Raw genomic sequence first — 24,632 nt, 5'->3', positions numbered from 1 at the left:
CAGATGTGGTATTTCATAGCAAAATAATGTCAGCCTTACGTATTTGAATCCAAATGTAAATACGGTGTCAAATTCTTTATATCCGTGTAAATATATGTTAACCAAAAAAAACATTAAAAGAGTTTTTTTTTTGGTTTAAACAAGAGATATTTAGAGCTTTATTACAGTATAAATACAATTTCTTATAAAATATGTACATTTAGTTACAGATCTGGGATAACATTGACATTATTGAGCATAATACTTTTAGCGAATGCTAAGAAGTAGTCTGTCACTCATCAAACATGGCGACTTACACCGCAAGCCGTGCGTTTCGTCTGCTGCAAGACATAGGAAATGCAGCGTAAGTTGATGATTAGTTGCATAAGTTTATTTTCCAAACGTTTAATGAAATTTACACGATGATAGATGCTCACTTTGTCCGAACATCCAGCGCCGACTGTACTGATTTGCTGAGCTCGGCTACTGTGCACATTTTACTGCCAGCCGGCCAGGCTGCCGGCTGCAGGCATTTTGCCATGACTGCAGTGCATGATCTGCAGAATTACATAACATTTGCGCAACTCACGAACTAACTAAGTAAACAATCAGTACCAGTAAAGTACCAATCAATATGTTTCGTTTCTCCTATATTTTTAGAACATTTTCTGGATGGTTAAATGACTTACCATGTATAAATGTTTCCTATATATTAAAATTATCATGACATTATGATTATGTTTTCTACTTTTTTTTTTTCATTTTATTTTTTGAAATTTGTATGGTAATACATTGAAATTTGTATGGTAATACAAATTTACGGGCTCATGAATAGTTGGAGTGTCCGACACATAAATCATGTAATTTAGATACCGGGTATGCATATTGATCATGATGTTGTATTGTTGCAATGCTAGGTATGATCATCAAATGTTCAAGTAGGATATTTCACATGGAAAGGTGATTATTTAACTTAAAAAATGAGGGGTCAACCTAGTCCCAGTAACTGAGAATGTGACGACATTTACATTTACATTGGGTATTATCTGCTTAAACTAGGATAGGGCTAAACAGCCTGAAAAAGGGGTGATGTTTCAAAAAACTTAGTCCCTCATCTTCCTGAGCATTTTGATAACTTAAAAAAATTGGTTGAAAAATGAGATGGTACGGGCCATAAAATGGGCTTAGTTTTTGACCCACACCTTACACTATTTTAAATATTATGGCAATTCTCTATATATATTGTTCAAAATTAGATTGTGATTTTCCAAAAATAACAATAAAAACTGGCTAGTATATTTGCCAAAAAACAATCAAAGCATCCATGATGCTAGTACTGGGATACGATGATTTGGGAGGGGGGTGTATCTAGAAAGGATAAATTTAAATTCAACATGTACCGTATTTCGTCAAATAAACCCATTTGGTAAAGTAAAAACACACGCTAAAATGACGAACTATGAACTAGAAACACTGACTTCTGGCTCACTTCCGGGTTTCTGATCCAGATTTTCGCCAATTATTGACACTATTATCGACCATGTGCGCAACTTGGTAAGCTTACTACACAAGATAGCATGGAAATATCGGCATTTTTGATACATCTTGGTTGAAAAAAGTGGTGGGGGCGTTTATTTGAGGGGGCGACTATTTGACTAAATACGGTACATTTCTAGGTATGACTTATTGTACTACGGTACCATTTTGCTACCAAACTTGTAGACCTCATTTTAGTATAAAGTTTTAAATCTCACATTTTGGTCTAAACATCCATCTTTGAGTGAGTGAGTAATAACAACGCCTTTTACACTTTTTTCACAAAAGTAATGAAATTACGGTAATGAAAAAGTTACCGTACCTGCATTTGTCTTCAGAAATTATGTGATGATTGACTGTAGCCTAATACATGGCGTTCAGCTTAACCACTAGCAGGTTATGTTAGCTGACACTAACAAGGTGTATTGCTGCATAATAGTGTTACCAATACCATTGTGCAATTTACTGGAGAAATTGGCGCAGCTGTAGACTTGTAGAGTTTCGATATATATGTTTAAAAAACAAATTTGGGAGGCTATAAAGTCTTCCTCCTTTTTTATGCAATACTTTTGAATTATTTCCTTTTTAGATGTCGGTGTCCAGCGCATTCACAGTCCTTTGGAATTCATCCGGGTCTATTGTCCAAGGCTCAGCTGCCTTGCTCAACCGATGCCAGCCCACCACCAGAATATGCATTTGAGGTAACATTCCAGATTGTTTGTTGTGTCAGATGGCAGGATGACCTAGTGGTGTTTACACTAGAAGTTTTTCCCCAAGAGCTCTTCTCACAATATATTGTTTGTAATAAACGCCCCGGGGGCGTTGCATTTTTCCAAAGGGGGGGGGGGGAGGGCGTTTATTGAAGGTGATTGCCAGTGAAAAAAACTTTAAAATCAGGTTAAATTTCCCGATGGTGCTCCTGTAGAAAGGAGGGCTTTACGGCTATACTAATGGCGGCATACATAGAAAATATCATTTTGTGGTAAATACATCAAAATTACACCCGTATTTGCATCATCAAGCAAGAATCTGGTGAAATTGTACCATAATTAGGCAATGGAATGGATGGAAGCGCAGCAATGATCCACCGTTACATATACATGTAAGGGACTGCGCACTAGAAGTTTTTCCCCCAAGAGCNCTTCTCCTGAGCGCAGAACATCCACTACCGGAAGTTCTGCGGAGGGGCGCAGGAGCTCCACTGGTGGATCACGTACATAACTCGTAGGTATTTAAATTTTAAACAAAAGCATCAGTAATATCAATAATCCATATATATGTTATTTTATTTCCATAATTGCTTTGATTCCCAGATGGCGTGTTCTAATATCAGAGTTGGTGTGGGTGTTACCCAAGAAGTAGGCATGGTAAGTTAACTCCGAGAGAATCAGGTGGGGGAAGGAGGGGTAGGGATTGGTGGGGTGTAAAGTGCCCCACTACCCTCAGATGGCTTGTTCTAATATCAGATTTGGTGTGGGTGTTACCCAAGAAGTAGGCATGGTAAGTTAACTCAGAGAGTATCAGGTGGGGAATGGGGGGGTGGGGATTGGTGGGGTGTAGAGTGCCCCAATACATTCAGATGGCTTGTTCTAATATCAGATTTGGTGTGGGTGTTACCCAAGAAGTAGGCATGGTAAGTTAACTCAGAGAGAATCAGATGGGGGAAGGAGGGATGGAGATTGGTGGGGTGTAGAGTGCCCCACTACCCTCAGATGGCCTGTTCTAATATCAGATTTGGTGTGGGTGTTACTTAAGAAGTATGCATATATGGTAAGTTAACTCAGAGAGAATCAGGTGGGGGAAGGAGGGGTGGGGATTGGTGGTGTGTAGAGTCCCCCCTACCCCCAGATGGCTTGTTCTAATATCAGATTTGGTGTGGGTGTTACCCAAGAAGTAGGCATGGTAAGTTAACTCAGAGAGTATCAGGTGGGGAAGGAGGGGGTGGGGATTGGTGGGGTGTAGAGAGCCCCACTACCCTCAGATGGCTTGTTCTAATATCAGATTTGGTGTGGGTGTTACTCAAGAAGTAGGCATGGTAAGTTATCTCAGAGAGTATCAGGTGGGGGAAGGAGGGGTGGGGATTGGTGGGGTGTAGAGTGCCCCACTACCCTCAGATGGCTTGTTCTAATATCAGATTTGGTGTGGGTGTTACCCAAGAAGTAGGCATGGTAAGTTAACTCAGAGAGTATCAGTTGGGGAAGGAGGGGTGGGGATTGGTGGGGTGTAGAGTGCCCCACTACCCTCAGATGGCTTGTTCTAATATCAGTTTTGGTGTGGGTGTTACCCAAGAAGTAGGCATGGTAAGTTAACTCAGAGAGTATCAGGTGGGGAAGGAGGGGGTGGGGATTGGTGGGGTGTAAAGTGCCCCATCCCCACTACCCCCAGATGGCTTGTTCTAATATCAGATTTGGTGTGGATGTTACTCAAGAAGTAGGCATGGTAAGTTAACTCAGAGAGAATCAGGCAGGGTAAAAGGGCTTATGCAGCCAGCCGTGTAGGGGGTGTTTTACACACCTAAATTTATACACACCCGGTTTTTGCCCACGTGGCCTGTAAGTTGTGCACAAATCTTTTAATTGACACACCCAGGTTTTTGAATTTACAGGAGAAGGAGGGGGTGTGGGATGGGTGTTCGTGGGGTGTAGACTGCCCCTACCCGGCCCCGGATGGCTTGTTCTAATATCAGATTTGGTGAGGTCTTGATCAGAGATAAATGGTTCAGGCATTGGCTTCTGGTTTTAATTTTGACATTTGTTTTTCTTTAGGATATACAGGGGATTACAGGGGTGAACATAACTGGTACCTTTGCTGTACATGTGTATTACTAAAGTTGTTCTTTTTCTCTTTGAACATGTTTTAGGATTTCAACAACATGGGAGCCAAGAAGGTCTGTGTCATGACAGACAAAAAGGTAATTAATAAGACTTACATTTTTCATATCAAATTTAGTGATTTCATGATCAAAATCATTGTAATAAGAATACAAAATCAGCAATTTTACTTTATATTTCAAGGTGGAAAACAGTAAACTATTGTTACATAAAAAATTGAAAAAAAAAATGAAATAAATAACAATAAATTCATTTTGTTAATTTATTTACCAGAATTTGTTTTTTCAGGGCTGATATGACAGTTGAAGTCTGGGGAGAGAGAGATTGAAAAATTTGCTTAAAATGTTGCATTTTTACCCAAAATAGTGGGATTTTTGTGCTTTTAGTGCTAATTGGGTGTGACTGGGTCAGGAGAGGGGTGGGGGAGGAGGATGCCCCACCACTGTATTTGACCTGCTATAATATCATTCCTGTTGACCACTAATAACCAATGTAATATGATTTTGTATACAGATAGCAAGTCTGCCAATCATGACACCTGTCTTGGAGTCTCTTCAGAAACACAAGGTTAACTATCAAGTGTTTGACAATGTCAGAGTTGAACCCAATGATATTAGGTAAGTGGCGGGTCTTTAAACTGCAAGGTCCGTATGCACAAACGAGTTAGACCGGGTCTGAAGTTAGACCTGGTCTAAGTGGAATTTAGTCCCAGGAGAAAGGACATTTTCCTTTACATTTGCTTGTAAACAAGTTATTTTGTATTATTTTGAACTTTTCATTTAAATCTTTAGAATTTGCTACTACTTTGGGAAGGAAATAAGAGTAAAGGACCATTCCTGATGGAACTAAATTCCACTTAGACCAGCTCTAATTTTAGGCCCGGTCTAACTCTTTTGTGCATACGAACACAAAACTTTAAACTTTAGTTGTTCACTGCTGTGTACCGACTAGGGGAAGGGGTAACATCCCCTCTCTGGATCAAAATACCCAGTCGACATTAATGGGTAAATTTTCTGGGGTAAATTTTCTGGACATGTGACCCGTGCATATCAATGTGAGTATAACCCCGAGCCTGGTCTCTGACACCTGACGTTGACCTCGCTATTCAAGTCTTAGTCGTTTTGAATTAGAATAGTATTCTTGGCCGCAATTTCAATAGAAATTAGTGCATAGCAGATATTTATTTCTTCACTATATCATCAAAATGTACGGGAAAATGTAATTAAAAAATATCCATGTATCTACCTATGGAAAAAATATTTATCTACGGATACTCTTACCATAACATCATTAACTTGCTACAAGTAACATATTTTGCATCAAAGGAGGAATTGTTCCTATTCAAATGCATTGGTAGACCACCCACTGTGCTTGAAGTCACATTACATAAAGCTAATACATGTATGTCTGCGCCCATGGGTGTCACATGTCCAGAAAATTTACCTGAGAAAATGTACCCATTAATGTTGACTACCAGGAAAAAATTGTCTAAAACTTGTGATGTTCATCTTTCTTTGGGCCTGTTTCTGATCAAATATTAAATTTTCACAAGCAGTTGTACAGGTAAATGCATGATGGGAACTGTACAGCAGTTCCCCCACCCCCATCCCTGGAAATACTGCTGGGTATGAATTATAAATAGGATAACTACATGCAGTCCTTTTGTATTACAAGTGTCACAATTCATGGACCAATTTGACAAGGTGGGGGGGGGGTCCTTTAACCACATGGACACTGCCTTTCTTATATTAGGGGTGATAGGCCCAAAGCCAGTACAGAGGGAAAATAGTGAGCCCTATTCCCCCATATAAACCATGTTTTATTACACCGACCTTTGACTATGGGGATGCGTTGCGGTGGTAGAGAAACATGTCATTTGCGATTGACCAATTTAGTCACCTGATTTACTCATGATTATGTATGAGGTGTAATAAAGTTTTTAATTTATGTAGACAAATCCAAGTTCTACTCACTGTTTAGACAGTTTAAGTCATCGGTCGGTTGACTTCTTCAGTTATCACGATGATCCGCCTACTCTCCCACGAAGTAGGCGGATCATCGCATTACTGAAGAAGTCAACCGACCTGATGACTAAACTGTCTAAACAGTGAGTAGAACTTGGATTTGTCTACATAAATTAAAAACTTTATTACCCTATATACAATCCTGATGAATCTATTCCAAGATGAGGCATAATAGTTGAACATACACTCTCATTTCACACTATTCATTTGTCTGAATAGAATCCCTACTTATTTATTTTTGATCCTGTAGCTATTCATTTTGATGAGATATATTGTTCATTTTGATTAGGTATTATCACTTTGAACTGACAATCTTATCAAAATTAATAGTTTCTGTTTTATTTTAACAAGTAACTATTTAAATTGAAAAGATCTCCAACTCATTATTTGCCAAGATTATCAATTTTGGTTTGAATAAGTTCTCTTATATCTCCCTCGGAGAAGATAAACTATTCAAATTTAATTTTGTTTGGTCATTTTGATAAGAACCTATTCATTTGCGACAAGAACCTATTTATTTTTTTTTTTAATGATAAGGCAATCTTATCAAATTTGATGAGTTTCTATCCAAATAGTTTCCTTGTTAAATTTAACAAGTTCTATTCAAAAATGAGTAGATCATTTTAAGAGTGTATCTTTGTTATTTTTATTTTTCTACTAGTTTCCAGGCAGCGATAGAGTTTGCTAAGCAGGGTGATTTTGATGCCTACCTGGCAGTAGGTGGTGGCTCTGTCATGGACACATGCAAGGCTGCTAACCTATACGCATCCCATCCAGATGCGGAATTCTTAGACTTTGTCAATGCTCCTATCGGCAAAGGACTTCCAGTACGTGGTGCCGTCAAGCCTCTTATTGCAGGTAAATAAGATTATATTGCCCTTCATCCAGATTCACATAGTTAACAATTTAACATACACAGATGCATTCAATCTGACTGGCTCAAAATACTTGAATGGAGCAATACTATAATTATTGCCTTAAATATACAAACATAAAGGCGATCATATATATATACCGAATAAAGCAGTCAATATTTGTTTTATATACCTCATTAATATAGATTTTTGTCATCTGATTGGTTAAAAGGCCTATTTTATTGTTCATAGGCCATGGTAAAATTTACAAAGAAAGTTTTTCGTTATGAACCGATCGCGTCACCGCAACTGGCAGGCAGCGCGTTGGTGCCGCGTGCATAATGCGAACACGCCATCGCGCGTGTAGAGTTTGATCGGGGCGCACACCAATGATGTGAAAATGACTATGCCGGGAATAGTCTTTTTAAAAGACTATTGCCCAGGAATAGTTCAGTTTTTACGTAATTCTTAAAAAGGAGGGCATAGCTAATTCAATGACTGCACTTTTAACCAATCAGATGACAGGAATCTATATATGAGGTATATAATAACAAATATTTTATTGTTATGGTTAAGGGATCTAAAATGAGCGTTTATTGCGTTTCGATAGTATTTTTTGTGGGACACGAGAGCACCTCAGACCTATCGAATTGTATTCTGAATACTGAAGCATGTCTTTCTGATATCAAATAATTTTCATTTTTGAAAATCACAATATAATACAAATTTTATGACAAATTATAAAAATTTGATATTTTTCAATTTTGATATATAACAGTCCTCGAAAGTAAATTATATAAATCTAATGATATATTCTTAAAGTGTATGTAGCAGGGAGGAAAAAGCCGACGGTCAATTGAAAATTGTGACCTTTCATATTGAAGATATGGATTTTTTTCCCAAAAAGACCTAATTTTTTTGGGTGTTTTGGGAAAAAAATCGATATCTTCAATACGAATGGTCAAAATTTTCAATTGATCTTTGGCTTTTCAATCCACCTATATACACTTTAAGTATAAATCATCAGATTTATAAAGTTTACTTCAAGTACTATTAAATATCAAAAATATCAATTTTTAATGATTTGCCATAAAATGTGTATTAAATTGCGAATTTCAAAAATTCAAAATTATTTGATATCAGAATGACATTCTTCGTATTCAGAATGCAATTCGATATGTCTGATGTGCTCTAATGTCCCAAAATAAATACTGTCCAAACGTTCATACCCCAGCCCTTAATGTAATAGTATTAAACATTTTGTCACATTTTTGTCACATATAGTGCCTACTACAGCAGGGACTGGGAGTGAGACTACAGGTGTTGCCATATTTGACTACACACCACTCAAGGCTAAGACAGGTGAGCTCATATCACAACGCAATGTAGGTATCATACTATACAACGGCAATGCAGAACATGTTTAATTGGTATGTCGTGTTGTTTGCATACAGTTTGTCGCCCAATTGGGCCACCATATTGTAAGTTTGGCAATAATCACTATATAGATTTTATGGTAATTAACAAACAAAGGCCATCGGTTTAAGAGGCGTTTTACTGCCTCGTTATTGATTTTATGGTCAACTTGGTCACCGTCTATCAGGTTCTAAGAGGCAGTAAACTGGTTTAAGCCATACAAAGGTCTTGGTTTATTTGGTGTTTTTATAAGTCCATTAATTTTGTATTTTAAACAAAGAATATATGCACAAGATTTCATCCTGTGCATATTAGTAAACAATAATAAAATAAAATCCAAGCAAATCGTGGTTTTATTTCTAAGCTGCACATACTTTAAGCAAAACAATTGCAAAGTAAATCTAGCAAGAGTTAAAATTAGAAGCTTTTTACAAAGTCATGCCAAATAAGGGACCCCGTCGTTGCTGGCGCCCCAAAAGGAAAATACACTCTGCTGCAGTTTATCACTGCATTAGAGAAGCAAGTTTTTAAAAATTTTTTTTGTAAATTGAAAGTAGTTAGACAGATGTTGAAACATCAAGAATATGGCCTAATGATTAAGAGTCTTGCCTTTAGTGTCTGAGTCCCAGGTTCAATGCCCGGCAGTGATACCTTGCTTGGGTATTGAATTGGAAAAAGGTCATTTGTAATTATCTAAAAATTGGATTGGCAACATCTGTAGATCAAATTCAGACTTTTGCTCACCCCATGGTTTATTTAGAATAGGGTAAGTGAGCAGATGGGACGTTAAGCCATCTCATGTATAAAACAACATACATGTACCTATATACAGTGATGAACTTGCCCAAACGCCAGGGGCTGGTGACTTTGCCGTCTGGGCTGGTGACTTTGCCCTCGGGGCTGGTGAATGTTCAGAAGTACCTATGTATAGCGCATAATAGCGGGTATGAAATTGAGGATGATAAACTGGTAATATCGCAAGCCTGAGCTGAACCGCCAAGCTCACTCTGGGATGTGATTTGATATGTTTTATCTTCCTTCTCCCATGCATCAATAAATCAAACAGTCGCAACATGGTCAGAGTAAGTTACATTTTTCGTGTAAATTGTACTTTTTTAGTATTCTGACTCTCTAAAAAAGTTAGAGCACTCCCCTGCCTATGACCATCCACGACGAACCCAGTGTTAAGTCGCTAGTACAGATTTAGAGATATGGACCAATAAACCAAACAGAAATAAATAGAAAATAGAGGAATTCTCTGACCAAATTTTGTTATTTGAGTAGCTGTTTTTCAAGCAATTGTGGCATGTGATATATCATTTTAAAGCTTGTTTTAAGGAGATTTTGAATAATCCAAATCTAAGATTCTGAAATGTACAACTTTACTCTGGGTTCATTGTGGATGGTCACATACATGTATATCAGTCAGATTTGAAAAGCTGTTTGGACATCCACAATCTCTAAGGCTTCTACTTGTAAAAAGTGATCAGATTTTAAAATCACCATAAACAGCAGCATGCTGTGCTTTATAGAGCACCGCCAATGTGCTATGTAGAGTAACATATCAATGCTTGTAATAAATGTGTACATCCATATCAAAAGGATGCACTTGTTGGCAGCTGTGTATCTCTTCTTACATATATATCTAGGAATAAATACCAGACTCATCTCAAGTGGAGGTCACTCCAAATCATCTCCAATGGTTTAAGAATGTTCTCTGTATTCCTAAACCATGTGACTATGGAACACACTAAAGTAGCTGACAAGTGCATCCTTTTGATATGGATGTACACAAATAAGCCCTGGATATGAATCATGGCCAAAGAGTCAGATTCTGCGATTGGTGCATGTCACTCTTGGAGTACATTGCTTTCTTGAGGATTATCTTTGGATTTCTTGATATCTTTTGCACATCAAGGGCAAGAATAGATTCTTTCAAAGATTCTTGTAAATAAATTTGCATGATCTGAATCACACTTGGTTATCATTTAAAACTTGTTATACTCTGATCAGCTCGTAATAGGCAGGACTTTTAACATTGTGGATTGATATAGAATGCTGTACACACAGCTGGGTGCAGCATTTACGCGAACTGCATTTCGCATTGCGGGACTGATGCACACTTTTGATAAAAGTATAATGTATAAGTTTACGTACAATAAACTATTGCCAACTTTGATTCTTGCAAAAGGCTCTACTCTTTCAACACAATGACTAATTTCTTTTTTGAATAAACAAATACCGTAAAACCCCGTCTACAAGCATATATAGTGTTTTTTATGAAAGCTAAATTAATTCGAACCAAGTGTAAATATACCAATACAATAGATTGGTCTTAAAATAATACTTGTTTGTATATGCTTGGATCCGTAATTTATTTGCTCAAACTCCATAATGGCGCCTGGATTAATGTAGCTTTCATCAGAAGCACTCTATATGCTTGTAGACGGGGTTTTACGGTATAGGAATATATCTTTTTACTATCCTCTACCGTGTGATAGACGACAGGTAGGTCCAAAATTTTAAGTAGTGGATGCCACTAAAATGAAATGTTGGACTTGCATGTCGTCTATCACATGGTAGAGGATAATAAAAACATGAATTATTATAAATCGATTATTCTCATTCTTAGTCTGTTAAATATTATTTTAATTTAAAATAACTTAACAGACACTATTTTATATAGTAAAAATTAAGTTACCAAAAAACTCCCCTTTTTCTGAAATGAACGAAACTTGTTTACCCTTTTAGTTGTGCATACTGCGATCTTTTTCGGCTATTATTATTATTATAGAGCGCTCTACATACTTGCATTTCTAATGTCGACAACACGGTTGCTGCCGTCCACCGTGTGATAGACGGCATGCAGAAACCAATGAAATTTAGCGCTATAAGCTAAGCCACAGCCACTGACTTAAGAATTTCTGATCAATAATTTTTATCATTCTTCACCATATCCAGGTATAGGAAACCGAGCCATCCGTCCTACCTTGGGTATTGTTGACCCTCTACATGTCAAATATATGCCAAACAGAGTGGCTACATACAGTGGCTTTGATGTGCTTTGGTAAGTATAGCAATATTTTGTCTTTTAATTTTCGATGTGTGAGAATCATGTTTTGGGGATGGTTAGCAGCACCAATTTGCTGGTGTAGTGCATGTTAGAATATGACCGTTGCTCTAGGTCAACTGGCTCACGCTTTCTTTGTTATGAACCACTGATCGAAATGATCACAATACAAAGCCTCTATGGCATATCATAATTCAGAACAGGTGAATGAGTCCAGGCTTGAACCAGTACGGCAGCGAATTGGGGATGAAATCAGATGGGCAAGTGCAGCTTTGTTACTGAGCAGACGGTATACTTCCAAGAACTGGCAGTGATTATATATTAAATGAATGAAATATTTGTATGTTTGACAAAATTCATGTGCAAATTTGTATTTTAAAAAGTGTTTATATTAATGTCTTCCCATAGAACTGCATGTAAAATGGCCAAAATAACCAATGAGATTTCTTTCACTTAACCTTGTTGTTTCAACTTAAAATGGACAGTAATCCTTCCTGGCAGTTATTACTAATATTATTTCAACATTTTGAATAAAGAATAACAAAATTTTGATTTGATGGAAAGCGTATATTAAAGCTTTAAGTCTATTAGTCTTTTGGAAAGACATGTACACAAAAGGAGGGAAAACTTCAATCTGGGTAAAACCCGGAAAATTCAAAAAACTTTACCCACTTCGTGCAGCGCCATCCTATTGTGTCCGCCATATCTTGAAAAGGCTAATGGAATGCATGACCTCAGATTTCAATCCAATTCAAGCAAAAAAAACCCCATCTTTTCATTGTTTGGTAGTCCAAAGGAAAAGACCGTATTTGGCATCACAACCGTGTGTCGGTCAGCCTGTGTTGTGTTTCAGTTAGATTGTCTTTGTGTGTGTCAGTCAACAATTTATTTATTCTGTTTTTGCAGTAATAGAAATAAAGGTTGCTGCCTTATCTTTTACACCCAAAGAATGTGTTATCAGAAGTAAAAATATTTAAATAATGGGTTCAGCACCTCACCCATTATTTACATTATTGCCTCAGACAAAGATAGGGCATTACCCTTTAAATTGTAAATAGATGTCTTGATGACTATTATCCAAGCCATAATCTTACCAATTTTTTCTCCAGTCATGCATTAGAATCCTACACAGCCATTCCATACAACCAGCGTCGACCCCGCCCAAGTAATCCAATAGAGAGGCCTGCTTATCAAGGAAGTAACCTCATCAGTGATATCTCAAACTATAATCTATTTATTGTTTCTCTCCAGTCATGCATTAGAATCCTACACAGCCATTCCATACAACCAGCGTCAACCCTGTCCAAGTAATCCAATAGAGAGACCTGCTTATCAAGGAAGTAACCCCATCAGTGATACCTCAAACTATAATCTATTTATTGTTTCTCTCCAGTCATGCATTAGAATCCTACATAGCCATTCCATACAACCAGCGTCAACCCCGTCCAAGTAATCCGATAGAGAGACCTGCTTATCAAGGAAGTAACCTCATCAGTGATATCTCAAACTATAATCTATTTATTGTTTTCTCTCCAGTCATGCATTAGAATCCTACACAGCCATTCCATACAACCAGCGTAGACCCCGTCCAAGTAACCCAATAGAGAGACCTGCTTATCAAGGAAGTAACCCCATCAGTGATATCTGGTCTTTACATGCACTCAGAATAATCAACAAGTACTTCAGAAGGTGAGTCAATTGTGTACATAATATGCCATTGCCATATTAGACTGGTTCTATTTGGGAAAAATTGTGTTCCTATCGGTAAGTTAGCGTAAAGTTGGCAACTAACTTATTTTTGTTAATTCGGGTATGCTGAACTCGTATCTGCTGTCTGCCAAGCAATATTTTGAGACCTTGACCCTCAAAAAGACACCCAAATAACCCCATTCGCCACTTGCACGGTTCCGCCATTATGCACTATATGCGGGGAGAGCCTCGAACTGGCAGCATACATGAAAGGAAGAATTACGTAACCTTACACAGAATGTTATATGACTGGTTCAATTCCCATTCATGTATGCTGCCAGTTCGAGGCTCTCCCGCACATAGTGCATAATGGCGGAACCGCAAGTGGCTAATAGGATCGTATAGGGGCAAAATTTAATTTTTTTCCAGTAACACTTTCAAATATGCAAATAATGCGTCTGGTCCCATGGAATGTAATGTTTGTGCGTGTACGACCTATCGTGGAGAAGTTATGGGGCACAAAAGGTTGTGGGTCGACTTGCTTGTTGTGTATGGGTCAAAAGTCAAAGTTGCTCCAATTTTCGTAAAAGTTCAGGCAAATTGATCGCTTAGTTTTGAGGTTTTGCACTATCTGCAATGTCTACTCCCCATTCCAGAAAAATACAGAACTAATTTTTTTGGATAAAAAAATATTATCCTGTTTTGCCAAATGAAACATAGTTAAATCCTAATCCTTTAGTTAGTCCTAACTGTCAATAAAATTTTAATATTTTTGCAATTTTAGGGAAAATGGTCCAAAAACATGCAAAATTGCATGTTTTCTTACAATTGTAGTCACAAAATTGTAAGACTTGGCACAAGTCTAAGCATTCAAAATCTTGAGTATAGGGTAAGAGTTAGCTCATAATTTTAATATTATATGTTATTTTTGCTAATTGGTTATATGAAAAAGATTGGAAAGTGTGTTTTCCAAAAATTAAAACGCATAACTTGAAATTAGTCTTTGTTCAAGTCTTTGGGCTTGATTGTCACAGAATTTGCATTTATTTATCATCTATCTTCTAAACTTGACATCGCAGATAGTAAAAACTATTCTTTTCCTGAATCCCTTGAACATGAGGAACAGTTTGCATCCATTTTTATGAAAATCAGAGCCACTTTAATTTTCACCCCTGTATAACATGAAGATTGACCTTGGACCTGTTAACTACCGTATTGTTTGTAATAAACGCTCCCCCTCTAATAAACGCCCCCTCCAATTTTTGTGTGAAAAATTGACAAAAATGCAAACATTTCCATGCCATATCGTGTAGGTAAGCTTAAAACTTGCATCAGTAATGGCAGTCACGATCGCTAAATTGCATGGAAAAAACCTATTTTGACTCAACTCCCATCCATTCATTGTCTAATTATGGTAAAATTTCACTAATTCCATGCACTTACAGGTGTAATTTTGTTGTATTTCCCACGAAATTGTAATTTTCAGTGGGCGCCACCATCTTGTATGGTCGTAAATCCCTCCTTTTAACAGGAGCACCATCGGGAAATTGAACCCGATTTTTAAGCTTTTTTCACTGACAATTCACTTCCAATAAACGCCACCCCTTTTGGAAAAATGCAACGCCCCCGGGGCGTTTATTACAAACAATACGGTATATGTCCTACGCGCAAATGAGTGTGTATTGGTGTTTGACAATGCAAGTTTGAGTCCTGGTGCAGTCTCTGTTTATTTTCATGGCTACTTACGCTAACTTGAAATTCTGGGTTAGGAACTAATTTCACAAAAATGACCAAAATCACTGTACGCCACTATGTGTTGCGACCGACCAGTTTATGTATTTGATTAATATGTTAATCTGATTTGTTTCAGATCTGTCCATGATCCTGATGATACCGAAGCTAGGACTGCAATGCATTTAGCCAGTGTGTTTGCTGGCATAGGTTTTGGTAATGCAGGTGTACATTTATGGTAAGAATAGTTTTTCCTTTTTTTAGGGAATTTAAACTCGCCTTTTTTTGCAGGGGGTGTGAGACTACCAGTTTTGAACTCGTCGGTCAGACCAAAAAGGGGGTCTAGGGAACTGATCATCGGCCAAATACGGTGGTCTCGGGAATTGATCCCAATGGTGGTCACTCTCAAAATCATTGATTTCCGTCAAGTCATCATTGGCTCAAAAGTCCTGACTATAATATTTTGCAGTAAACCTTTGACGAGAGTGTATTTTAAGCGTACATCGCGTATTTACTGCTTTGAAACGCACTTGTCTCTGATTAAGGACCTAATTTATAAATGAATCTTGCTTATAATTAGGGTAGGTAAAATAGGTCAAATGCATTGGGCTATTTTAGTTGAAATCCATACACCCTCTATGGAACACAAGACCTTAATCTTCCACTGGGTGTAGACTTTAAGTGAGGTCACACATTCAGGTAGCACCATTTGAAATTCACACTCTCAGGAAGTTTTAGGTCATGCCTTCCATAGGGTGTATGGATTTCAACTGGAATAGCCCATAGTGTATATGACATACATGGATATGTCTTTTTTTATTTAGAATATGTGTATTTTCTTTTTATTGACAGCCATGGCATGTCATACCCGATAGCTGGCTTGGTGAAAAGTTTCAAATCTAAAGACTATGATGATGATCATGCAATTGTGGTAAGTTGGTTCGATTCTTGGGTATTTTGTCATGTACAGTCCAGCCTTTTTTGTCCAGTCATGACTGTCCCAAGTACTGAAATTGGGGCAATTAATAAAAGATTGTGGTAATGAGGCACCAGACCCAAAATTGTTTGATCTTTGTATCGACCCTTGATGCTGCTTCGATGCTTGTTATGTTGTTAGAATTAATGGTAAAATTGTATTGGACAATGCATTATGTACAAAGATTAGATGTTATAACATCTAATTAATTGATACTTCATAAATAATAAGGATAGACCAAGCATCGATGCTCGATTGAAAGATCAAAAAAATTTGGTTTTATTGCCTGGGACTTTAAGGCTTTATGTACCATAGATATGTCATTCTAAGCTTTCAGAGTATGGCATTAAAATAAGTGTCAACTCATATGTTTTCCTGTGAAGATATCACAGCCAGATGAGATAACAAAGAGAATTGTTTGATTGACATAACAAAAAAATCAGGGTAAGTACGTCCTAATTTTTTTATTATGCAAGGTTGTTGATTCTTTTTTTTATTTGTTTTTTAAATCAGATTTTTAAAAATTTAAATTGATTTTTTTGATTCCAAGAACTGCTATACCCCATGATAAAGTACCAGTGGAATGCTAGTCATATGCACAATCCTACCAGGTATTTACAAAAAAATCAAAACATGTTTTTACATGTGAAAATTTCAAAGCAATTATAGATAAAGTGACATAGAGGTATTTTAATTGTATCCAAAAGTTGTAGAAACATAATGAAGTAAAACAGTCAATTTAAGAAAAAAATTAGCTCACATTTATCAAAAAAGAATGTTGATTTAAATCAGTGTTTAAAAAAAAAAATCAAGTGATTTAAGGCAGCTGTGTACTCTCAAACATGCATGTAGTAAAAGTGCCATAACTTCGTAATTATTCACGCAAGACATATAAAAGTATACATTTTTATAAAGGCAAGACATCAATGAGTCTCAATATAAATACAGATTTGATGTAAAAACAACAATTATGAAGAAAATCACAAAAAGTGAATTTTTGGCAATTTTTGTTCGGTACATCATAACAAAAAAATACTTTTTCCAAAAATTTTTGTTTTGTTTTTATCTTAGTCTTGAGGCACCATTCCAAAAACGTTTTTTTTAGTTTTTTGATATTGGCCTTATTTTTTGAGATATTGACCATATAAGGCATCAAAATGAACTTTTTAAATTTCACAAATGCCTATTTGCACAAAATGATGCCTAAAATCGGAAATAGACCAAAATATAAAAAAATGAGAAAACCGTTTCTTAAGTCGATCATGCTTTTTATGATGAGCATAATTGCTTACCTATAGATGCTGTATTTATTGAGTTATCGTGTACCTAAATCGTCATTTTACCGAGAAAATGAACATTGAAATAAAGGCCGTTGAAGTTTAAAGTCGTCACATTTTGATTGAAGCTCACAGGAAAATGCGGCATTTTCTACCTTACATTACGTGAACATCGGGTAAATCCACAGCCCCTTGAGAAGTTTGGGCGAAATCTTTTTATATCTTCATATTTAAATCGGGGAAAGAACTTGAAAAATTCACATTTTATCAGCTAAAAGCGGAGCCATTTGACCGCTAGGTTTTTGTGAAATCAGTGCTTCCGTGGTGCTTCCATAAGATGCGCCGCGCATGCAGATAAGCGTTATGCGTGTCGTAGTGTATCTGTGCGTTAACAAATTGCGTGACTACAAAACGCGATGCATTGTTGCGTAGCGTGTAACCCGTGGTACAACAAAGATTTTCTTTCCTTTTAAATTGCGGAAACAAGTGAAATAGTAAGATAAAATCCATAAAATAAAGCAGTTAGAGTTAACAAATCTGGATTTTCTTTCCTTGTATTTATAAAAAACATAACAAAGTAAATACATTTCAAAAAAGCTCAATTTCGCGAAAGAAACAATGTCTAGAGTACACAGCCGCGTTAAATAGCAATTTATAGCAATGATTTAAATCGGCGTGATTTAAATCAAACAACCCTGCACTAAAGCCTACTTCTTTTTCCTCCTTCAAAATATATTTAGAGTATATCAGGTTATGACACAGTCAAACAAATATAATGTATAACTCTTCCTTTGTTGTATCTGACAGCCCCATGGTTTATCAGTAGTAATGACAGCACCAGCGGTATTCCAATTTACATCGCCTATGTGTCCGGAACGACATATTGAAGCTGCACAGATACTGGGTAAGAATTTGAATTTATTAACTATATCTTAAAGGAGTGTTTTGTGATCATAGCATCCTCTTTTTATGACATTTTTCAGTACATATCCACGAAAAAAGCCTATTCCCACAATTTCAGTTGATTCCGATTTTGCGTTTGCGAGTTATGCATGATTATGTGTATTCACTGCTCCATAGACAATGCGTTGTAATTTCAACGAAATTCGAATTTCACGATATCTTTGCAAAACGAATTAATCTAAATAAACATTATGTAGCCAGAGGTTTCCAGTGATATAAAAATCTCAACTTTTTTTGAGTCAAATTTGTAATTGGGTAAAATGAAAAAAAATTCCTATTTTAGCTGTGGAGCTCTATGGGGGAATTAATGTTGGAAATAATAATAAGTCAGACAATTGTCCTGAACATAAGTTCTGGGATAAGGGTTGGGTTGGGGGTTCTTAGAAGAAAGATGGACTCTTGATGTGTGTCAGATTTCTTTGTGCATTTTTAAGTTCTCAGATTTAGACTCAGGTGTAAATTAACAAAAACAAAATGGTTTAAAGAAGAGATGCCTTTTAAAAAAATCTGAAAACAGTTGCAATTTTGTCATTGTTTGTCAGCAAAATTTGTTTAATTTGCCGGTGTTTTTTGGCAAATTTACCTTAATTCTGACGATAAATGATTTATTCATTTAATTTTAGGTCTTTTTTTTTGTAAAGTTTTGGTATATTTTCACTAAGTTTTTCAGAGTCCCATCACATTCCAACCCAAACTGAAGAACCCCACCCCCACCTGGGAAAAATTTCCATGGCATACAAGGCCACAACAAGGACATGGCAAAACAATCAGGAGGTACAATGGTTTATTCCATACGGAAGACATGACCTTAAATTAAAGCCAAGAATTTTCCGCGTTGCGGAAATTCCGCGAAAATCGCGGAATTCGGAGGTAAAGCGGAAAACGCATTTCTGAGAAAAAAATAAAAAAAATAAGCAAAAATGACCTAGAAAAAGAATAAAATGCAATTGAAAAGAAATAAATAAAATACTAAATGAAATGGGTCTTCAAAATTCATCAAAATAAAGTAAAATCCGTCATATATTTACCGTACAACGCCCCATTGCAGCCATGATACCCAATTACCCATCCCAACTTTGCAAATCTCAATGATCGTCACAAGATTCTTGTGAAATTTTATTATGTCAGAAATGTGCTAAAATTACAAAGTGGAGAAAAGCGGAATTTAGCATTTGTAAAGCAGAAAATTCTTGGCTTTACCTTAAATCTTCCGCAGGGTATAGTGTGAATTTTAAATGGGGATACCTGAATGGGTGATCCATTTGAAATCAATCTTTACCCCTGTACTAGCGGGATACCCGCACACGGTTGTTTGATGTATATAGAATTGGCTTCATTATTAAGAAAATGCAAACTATAGATGGCGCTATTTATCATAAGTCATATTTCTTAATTTGCAAGGGGTAGGTAATCAATACTGCCATTTAAACAGGTGGAATAGGTGAAACAAGCAACAAAGAAATTTTATAAACATATTTCATAAAAAAAAATAAAAGGAATTATTTTTATTAAAAGCCTGAAAGAGTAATTTCTAGTATCTAAATAGCGCCACCTATCTTGTCATAAATAGATACATTTTATATCCAAAAAAGCTTTAAAAAATACTATAAAAGTGAATAATTTTGTAAAAGAGGGGAAATTAAAGTTGAGAATGACTCAAAAGCATCTGTATACATTAGCACGATATCACTTTTAGCTGTTTAAGCCTAAAATTTGGTTATACATGATGTTTTGTTTGAAAAATTAATAAATGATCCCATCAAACAACCGTGCGCACTTCGCGCGGGTCCCCGCTAGATGAGTAAATGGGAGCGTTCACTATAACAGGAAGAATTACTGAACAGGTAGAATCATTGAAAAGGTACATTTTTATTTATCTAAATCTGTCTCCTCTTACATTTTCTTTTTTTAGTTTCTTCTGCTTAGCTTGTGATTTTCCGTTTCCATGTTATTTATTTATTTAACCCGTTCCCATTATTTTCTAAATCTGTTCTTTCTTACATTTCCCTTTTATCATCTTTTTTTATTTGCTGCTTGTGTTTTCCCGCTTCCATGTTTTTTACTCAATTCTATTCTCATTATTTTAGCTTCTTTTTTTCTTACATTTCCTTATTAGTTTCTTTCCTTCTTTGTTTCTTTTCCGTTTCATTTAGTTACTTTAACCCGTTGGCCTAATTACTCGTACCTTTTTGTCCTCATTTTAATTTAATTTTTCTTTATAGTACCGCTTCATGTTGTTTATACAATACACATCCTTTTCCCGTATTTATTACGTCTTCTCATAGCGTGTCTGCGGACATGTTCACCCGCTATCATAATCCCGTGACCCGTCCATGTACCTTTTTGTTCTTTATTTTTCCTTCTTAATTTCCGTATTATCATGTCCACTGGTCTCTGGCTCGCAAGTCGCGTGGCTCTGGGCTGTTTACACGCGCATTGGCGTAGTTCGCATTACGCACGCGGCGCTTACACGCTGCCGCCAGCTGCAGCGACGCGTAGGCTGGCAACTGATTTTCATAACAAAAACCCCGTTTTTACCCATATTTTCACTGTTTTTGTAGCCAATTCTTGACCATTTTCAACCAAATAAAGTGCATTACCGTCTCAGTCCATTCCTTGATCTCCCGTATGAATTTGGCGACATTTGGATCGAAACTGACGGAGCCTTTATCCACATACCCAGATAGATACATAGATACATACAACATTCCCTATGAGATTAAGGTCATGTCTTCCATAGAGGGTATGGATTTCAATTGGAATAGGCCAGTATTTTGCCCTGCATCAGAGCTGATAAATTTGATATCAATTATCTTACAGGTTCAGATAAGACTAATGTGAGGAATGAAGATGCCGGTGCAGTGTTAGCTGATACCCTGCGTACATATATGCAGGATCTACAGGTGGATGATGGTCTGAATGCACTGGGATATACCAAAGATGATATCCCAGACTTGGTTAAAGGAACATTACCACAGGTATATAGTATATCCTAAGTTTCATAGGAGCCTGTTCCTCAAAGCATGGCTAGTGGTCAGGATTCGTAAGTCATCAGGCTTAATGTGGTACTACACCCCCTTATAAATTTTGTGACTAATTTTGCATTTTTCTCAAAATATAACTACACACTGGTAACAAAAGTTATATATATTTTAGGCGCAAGAAACCAATTACTTCACTGAAATGATTCAAGACAAGTGGTTCATTAGATATGTTAAGAAATGAGGTACATTATAGCGGTACCTCTTTTCTTATCATAAATATGTACCGCTTGTCTTGAATCACTGAAATTCCAGTGTACATGTAGTAACTGGATTCCTTGCCCCTATCATATACATAACTTTTGTTACCAGTCTGTTAATATTCTTTTGAGAAAAATGCAAAAATAGTTACAAATTTATCAAGAGATGTAATATCACCTTAAGCCTAATTAGTCCTATACCATTGCTTACAATTTCACATCATACATCACCTAGAAAGATAAATCAATAAAATGGATCCGGTATTGGTAGGACTAGCATGCTGGCTTAGGAAGCCTGACCACTAGCCAAGCTTCAAGAAATTGGACCATAGTGTACACATGCATGACTAGGAATTTGCAAAACATACCTTAAAGGTCTAGATCATTATGTGCCCCAAATGAAAGGTGTGTCTGGTTTATGTAGTTACAATAACTAGCTGATGATACATATCCACCACAAAGTTGCTAGCCTTGACACTGGCTAATGGATATACATTAATCATTTCTATGGGTAGTATTTATCTCAAGGTGACCACAAAATGTACTCAAACACATATCACCTGTCATCATGATGGTTCCAAGTGCAGTCTAAACTTAATATTTTCCAGATTTTTACCTTGCGCTTTAAATGGAAATTGCTCTTTTGAACAAAAAAAACCGCTAAACAGTAATTTAGCATGGTTTTGTAACAAATTGAACCCCCCAGAAATGAATTGTATCTGAAAGTACCCCAAAGGTGGATTGTATCTGAAAGGTATACCGTTACAGGTTTTTGTTAAGCTGCTTCACTTCAACAAACTCCTTTCCTTTTAATATTAGCAACAACAAAAAAGTTTAGAGCAGACATGCAGTCCAGTGTAATCAGATTAATGGATTTCTTAAGAGTGCCCATTTAGGAAGAAATTCCCTGTATCAAAAGAAAAGGCTAGAAAAGGCTAATAAAAGCATGTTGGCCTTGTATGGATATGGCTAATGTACTTTTCCAAGATATAAGGGTCAATTCCAAAACAGGTTAAGATCCTCTGCTCTGAATTATAAGTATAAATGCCCACATGGACTCAATGAGACAAGTCATCAAATAGAATTGAAATAATTGGGAAGCCAGGGGCACAACAAGTGGCCAAATTGGCCTCTAAGAACTATTTTGATTGGTTACAAAGTGAACTATATCATGTATTAAGCCAATCAGAGATATGGTAAGAATAGTCAGTAGGGTGGAAGGGGATTAAGCTTATCTAAAAGCCCTATTTTGATTGAGTACCGGTATTAAGATGATTACCCAGAGGGAGTACTCAAGTTTGGTTTGGGTAGGGGTGTGCCATTGATAATTTGAAAGGAGCCTATCAATATACTAATTTGTCAAGAAATTTGGACCAATCGATAAACCAAAATTGGCAAAATATTGGCAAAATTGGGCTATTTTCCAAAGCAGTTGAGAAAATTGTGAAAAAAGCACCCCTCCATATACCAAAATTGGCCTAGAAAAAGGGATCATTGATATACCAAAAGGCTGAAAATGCCACCCATGTTTACAGCACATCCCCTACCCCCCCTTCGATGATTATAACTTGTAATTAACCAATCAGGGGCTATGTAATGTATTCATTTTGTTTGTTTGTATTTCAGCATCGTGTTACCAAACTTGCACCCCGTCCACAGAGTGAAGAGGATCTAGCCAATATGTTTGAGAAATCAATGAAAGTGTACTAAACAAGGTTGGCTATGTACCAGGATGGGCAAAAAACAGGTGGCAATTACTGGTATATACTGGCAAATACCACCATGTCTTTTTTAACCTACATGGGGAATACTTACATTGTAGTACTGGGAAAACTTGCATTTCCAAATGATATTTCACCCTGAAATGAACTAAAATTCATAAATCACACATTTACCCAGGAAAAAGTCACTTAATTGGTACCAGGGAGTGATATGGTTTTTACTTGGAATGAGGCGTTGACAAAATATAGTTTTCAGCTATTATTTTAATAGCTGAAAAATTATTTAAAAACTAAAGAAATGAAATCTGAGGTGACATTCCAAGAAATGAACTAAAAACAATAAATTACACATTTACCTAGAAAAAGGTCACTTAATTGGTGCCAGGGAGTGATATGGTTTTTACTTGGAATGAGGCGTTGACAAAATATGATTTTCAGCTATTATTAAACCAAAGAAATTAACCAATTTCAATATCCATTGAACAGTTATTAACCTGCCAAAATGGTTGAAACCACACAGATTTGATGTTAACATCCTTGGTCTTGATTGACTGTATATATGAGACCCACTCCCACAAAACCAGACATAAGTTGAAAATTGAGTTTTTGATGTCATTTAGTATAGGTCTTCAGCTTTCATGTGATACCAAAATTATGTTTCTGGGACATTTGGACCTCATTCTACGGTCTTTCAACAGGAAGGGGGGAAGCGACACATAAAGAAAAGGCAAATGCAAGAAAAATGGCTTTAAAGATGTAAAATGACATGTTTAAGGACTTGGTTTGGCTCAGAAAATGATAGATTTGGGTGTTTTAGATGTAAAAGAATATTTTGTTTTCAATGGTAGGTTAAAGTAAACATATTGAGGAATCAAAAAAATAAGAAAAACTGAAAAACAAAATCTGCAAGGTTTTTCACCCCTTTCCCAACTTTGACTCGCTGTATCTCGAAATGGCTGAGTGCGACTTATGGCGGGTTTCGTCAGAGCAGGTCACATTCAGTTCTTGTTATTGTCCAGTATTTTCAGGTATAAATCTCAGTATTTCCCTCCTAAGCAGGAAGTACATGTACTAGTATATTAAGTTGCCAACCCCAGCTGGTACCTGTACTGGAGTCAACAAATGAATGACACTTGAACTCTGCATTGTAAATTTACTATAATACAAACAGTCATATATAATGTAACTGAAACACAAAATACTGAATTGATTTATAGTGGTATGATTACAATAACCATTAGGCCAAAAAAAATGTTTGCTTGCCCTCCACCGACCGACCCAAAATTGTCCAAAATTTAGGTGATTTACGTTCAATTTTATTTTT

General features: G+C 36.5%; 1 protein-coding gene across 1 annotated transcript; it reads left to right on the top strand.

Annotated features, from left to right (window-relative positions):
• The first annotated feature begins 235 nt into the window (after positions 1-235).
• LOC140163142 (hydroxyacid-oxoacid transhydrogenase, mitochondrial-like) lies at positions 236-23,395 on the top strand. The gene is made up of 14 exons (XM_072186519.1): positions 236-343; positions 2,105-2,216; positions 2,829-2,882; positions 4,376-4,426; positions 4,860-4,963; positions 7,032-7,228; positions 8,509-8,586; positions 11,602-11,707; positions 13,247-13,399; positions 15,270-15,368; positions 15,983-16,061; positions 18,191-18,287; positions 21,167-21,324; positions 23,214-23,395. Exons 1-14 carry the CDS (start codon positions 285-287, stop codon positions 23,295-23,297), a joined length of 1,431 nt encoding a protein of 476 aa, XP_072042620.1. The 5' UTR covers positions 236-284; the 3' UTR covers positions 23,298-23,395.
• The last annotated feature ends 1,237 nt before the right edge of the window (positions 23,396-24,632 follow it).

The sequence above is a fragment of the Amphiura filiformis genome, chromosome 10 (assembly GCF_039555335.1).
Source record: "Amphiura filiformis chromosome 10, Afil_fr2py, whole genome shotgun sequence".
Classification (NCBI taxonomy): Eukaryota; Metazoa; Echinodermata; class Ophiuroidea; order Amphilepidida; family Amphiuridae; genus Amphiura; species Amphiura filiformis.
Note: the sequence above shows the minus strand (reverse complement) of the source record. Positions and strands in the feature narration are given on the sequence as shown.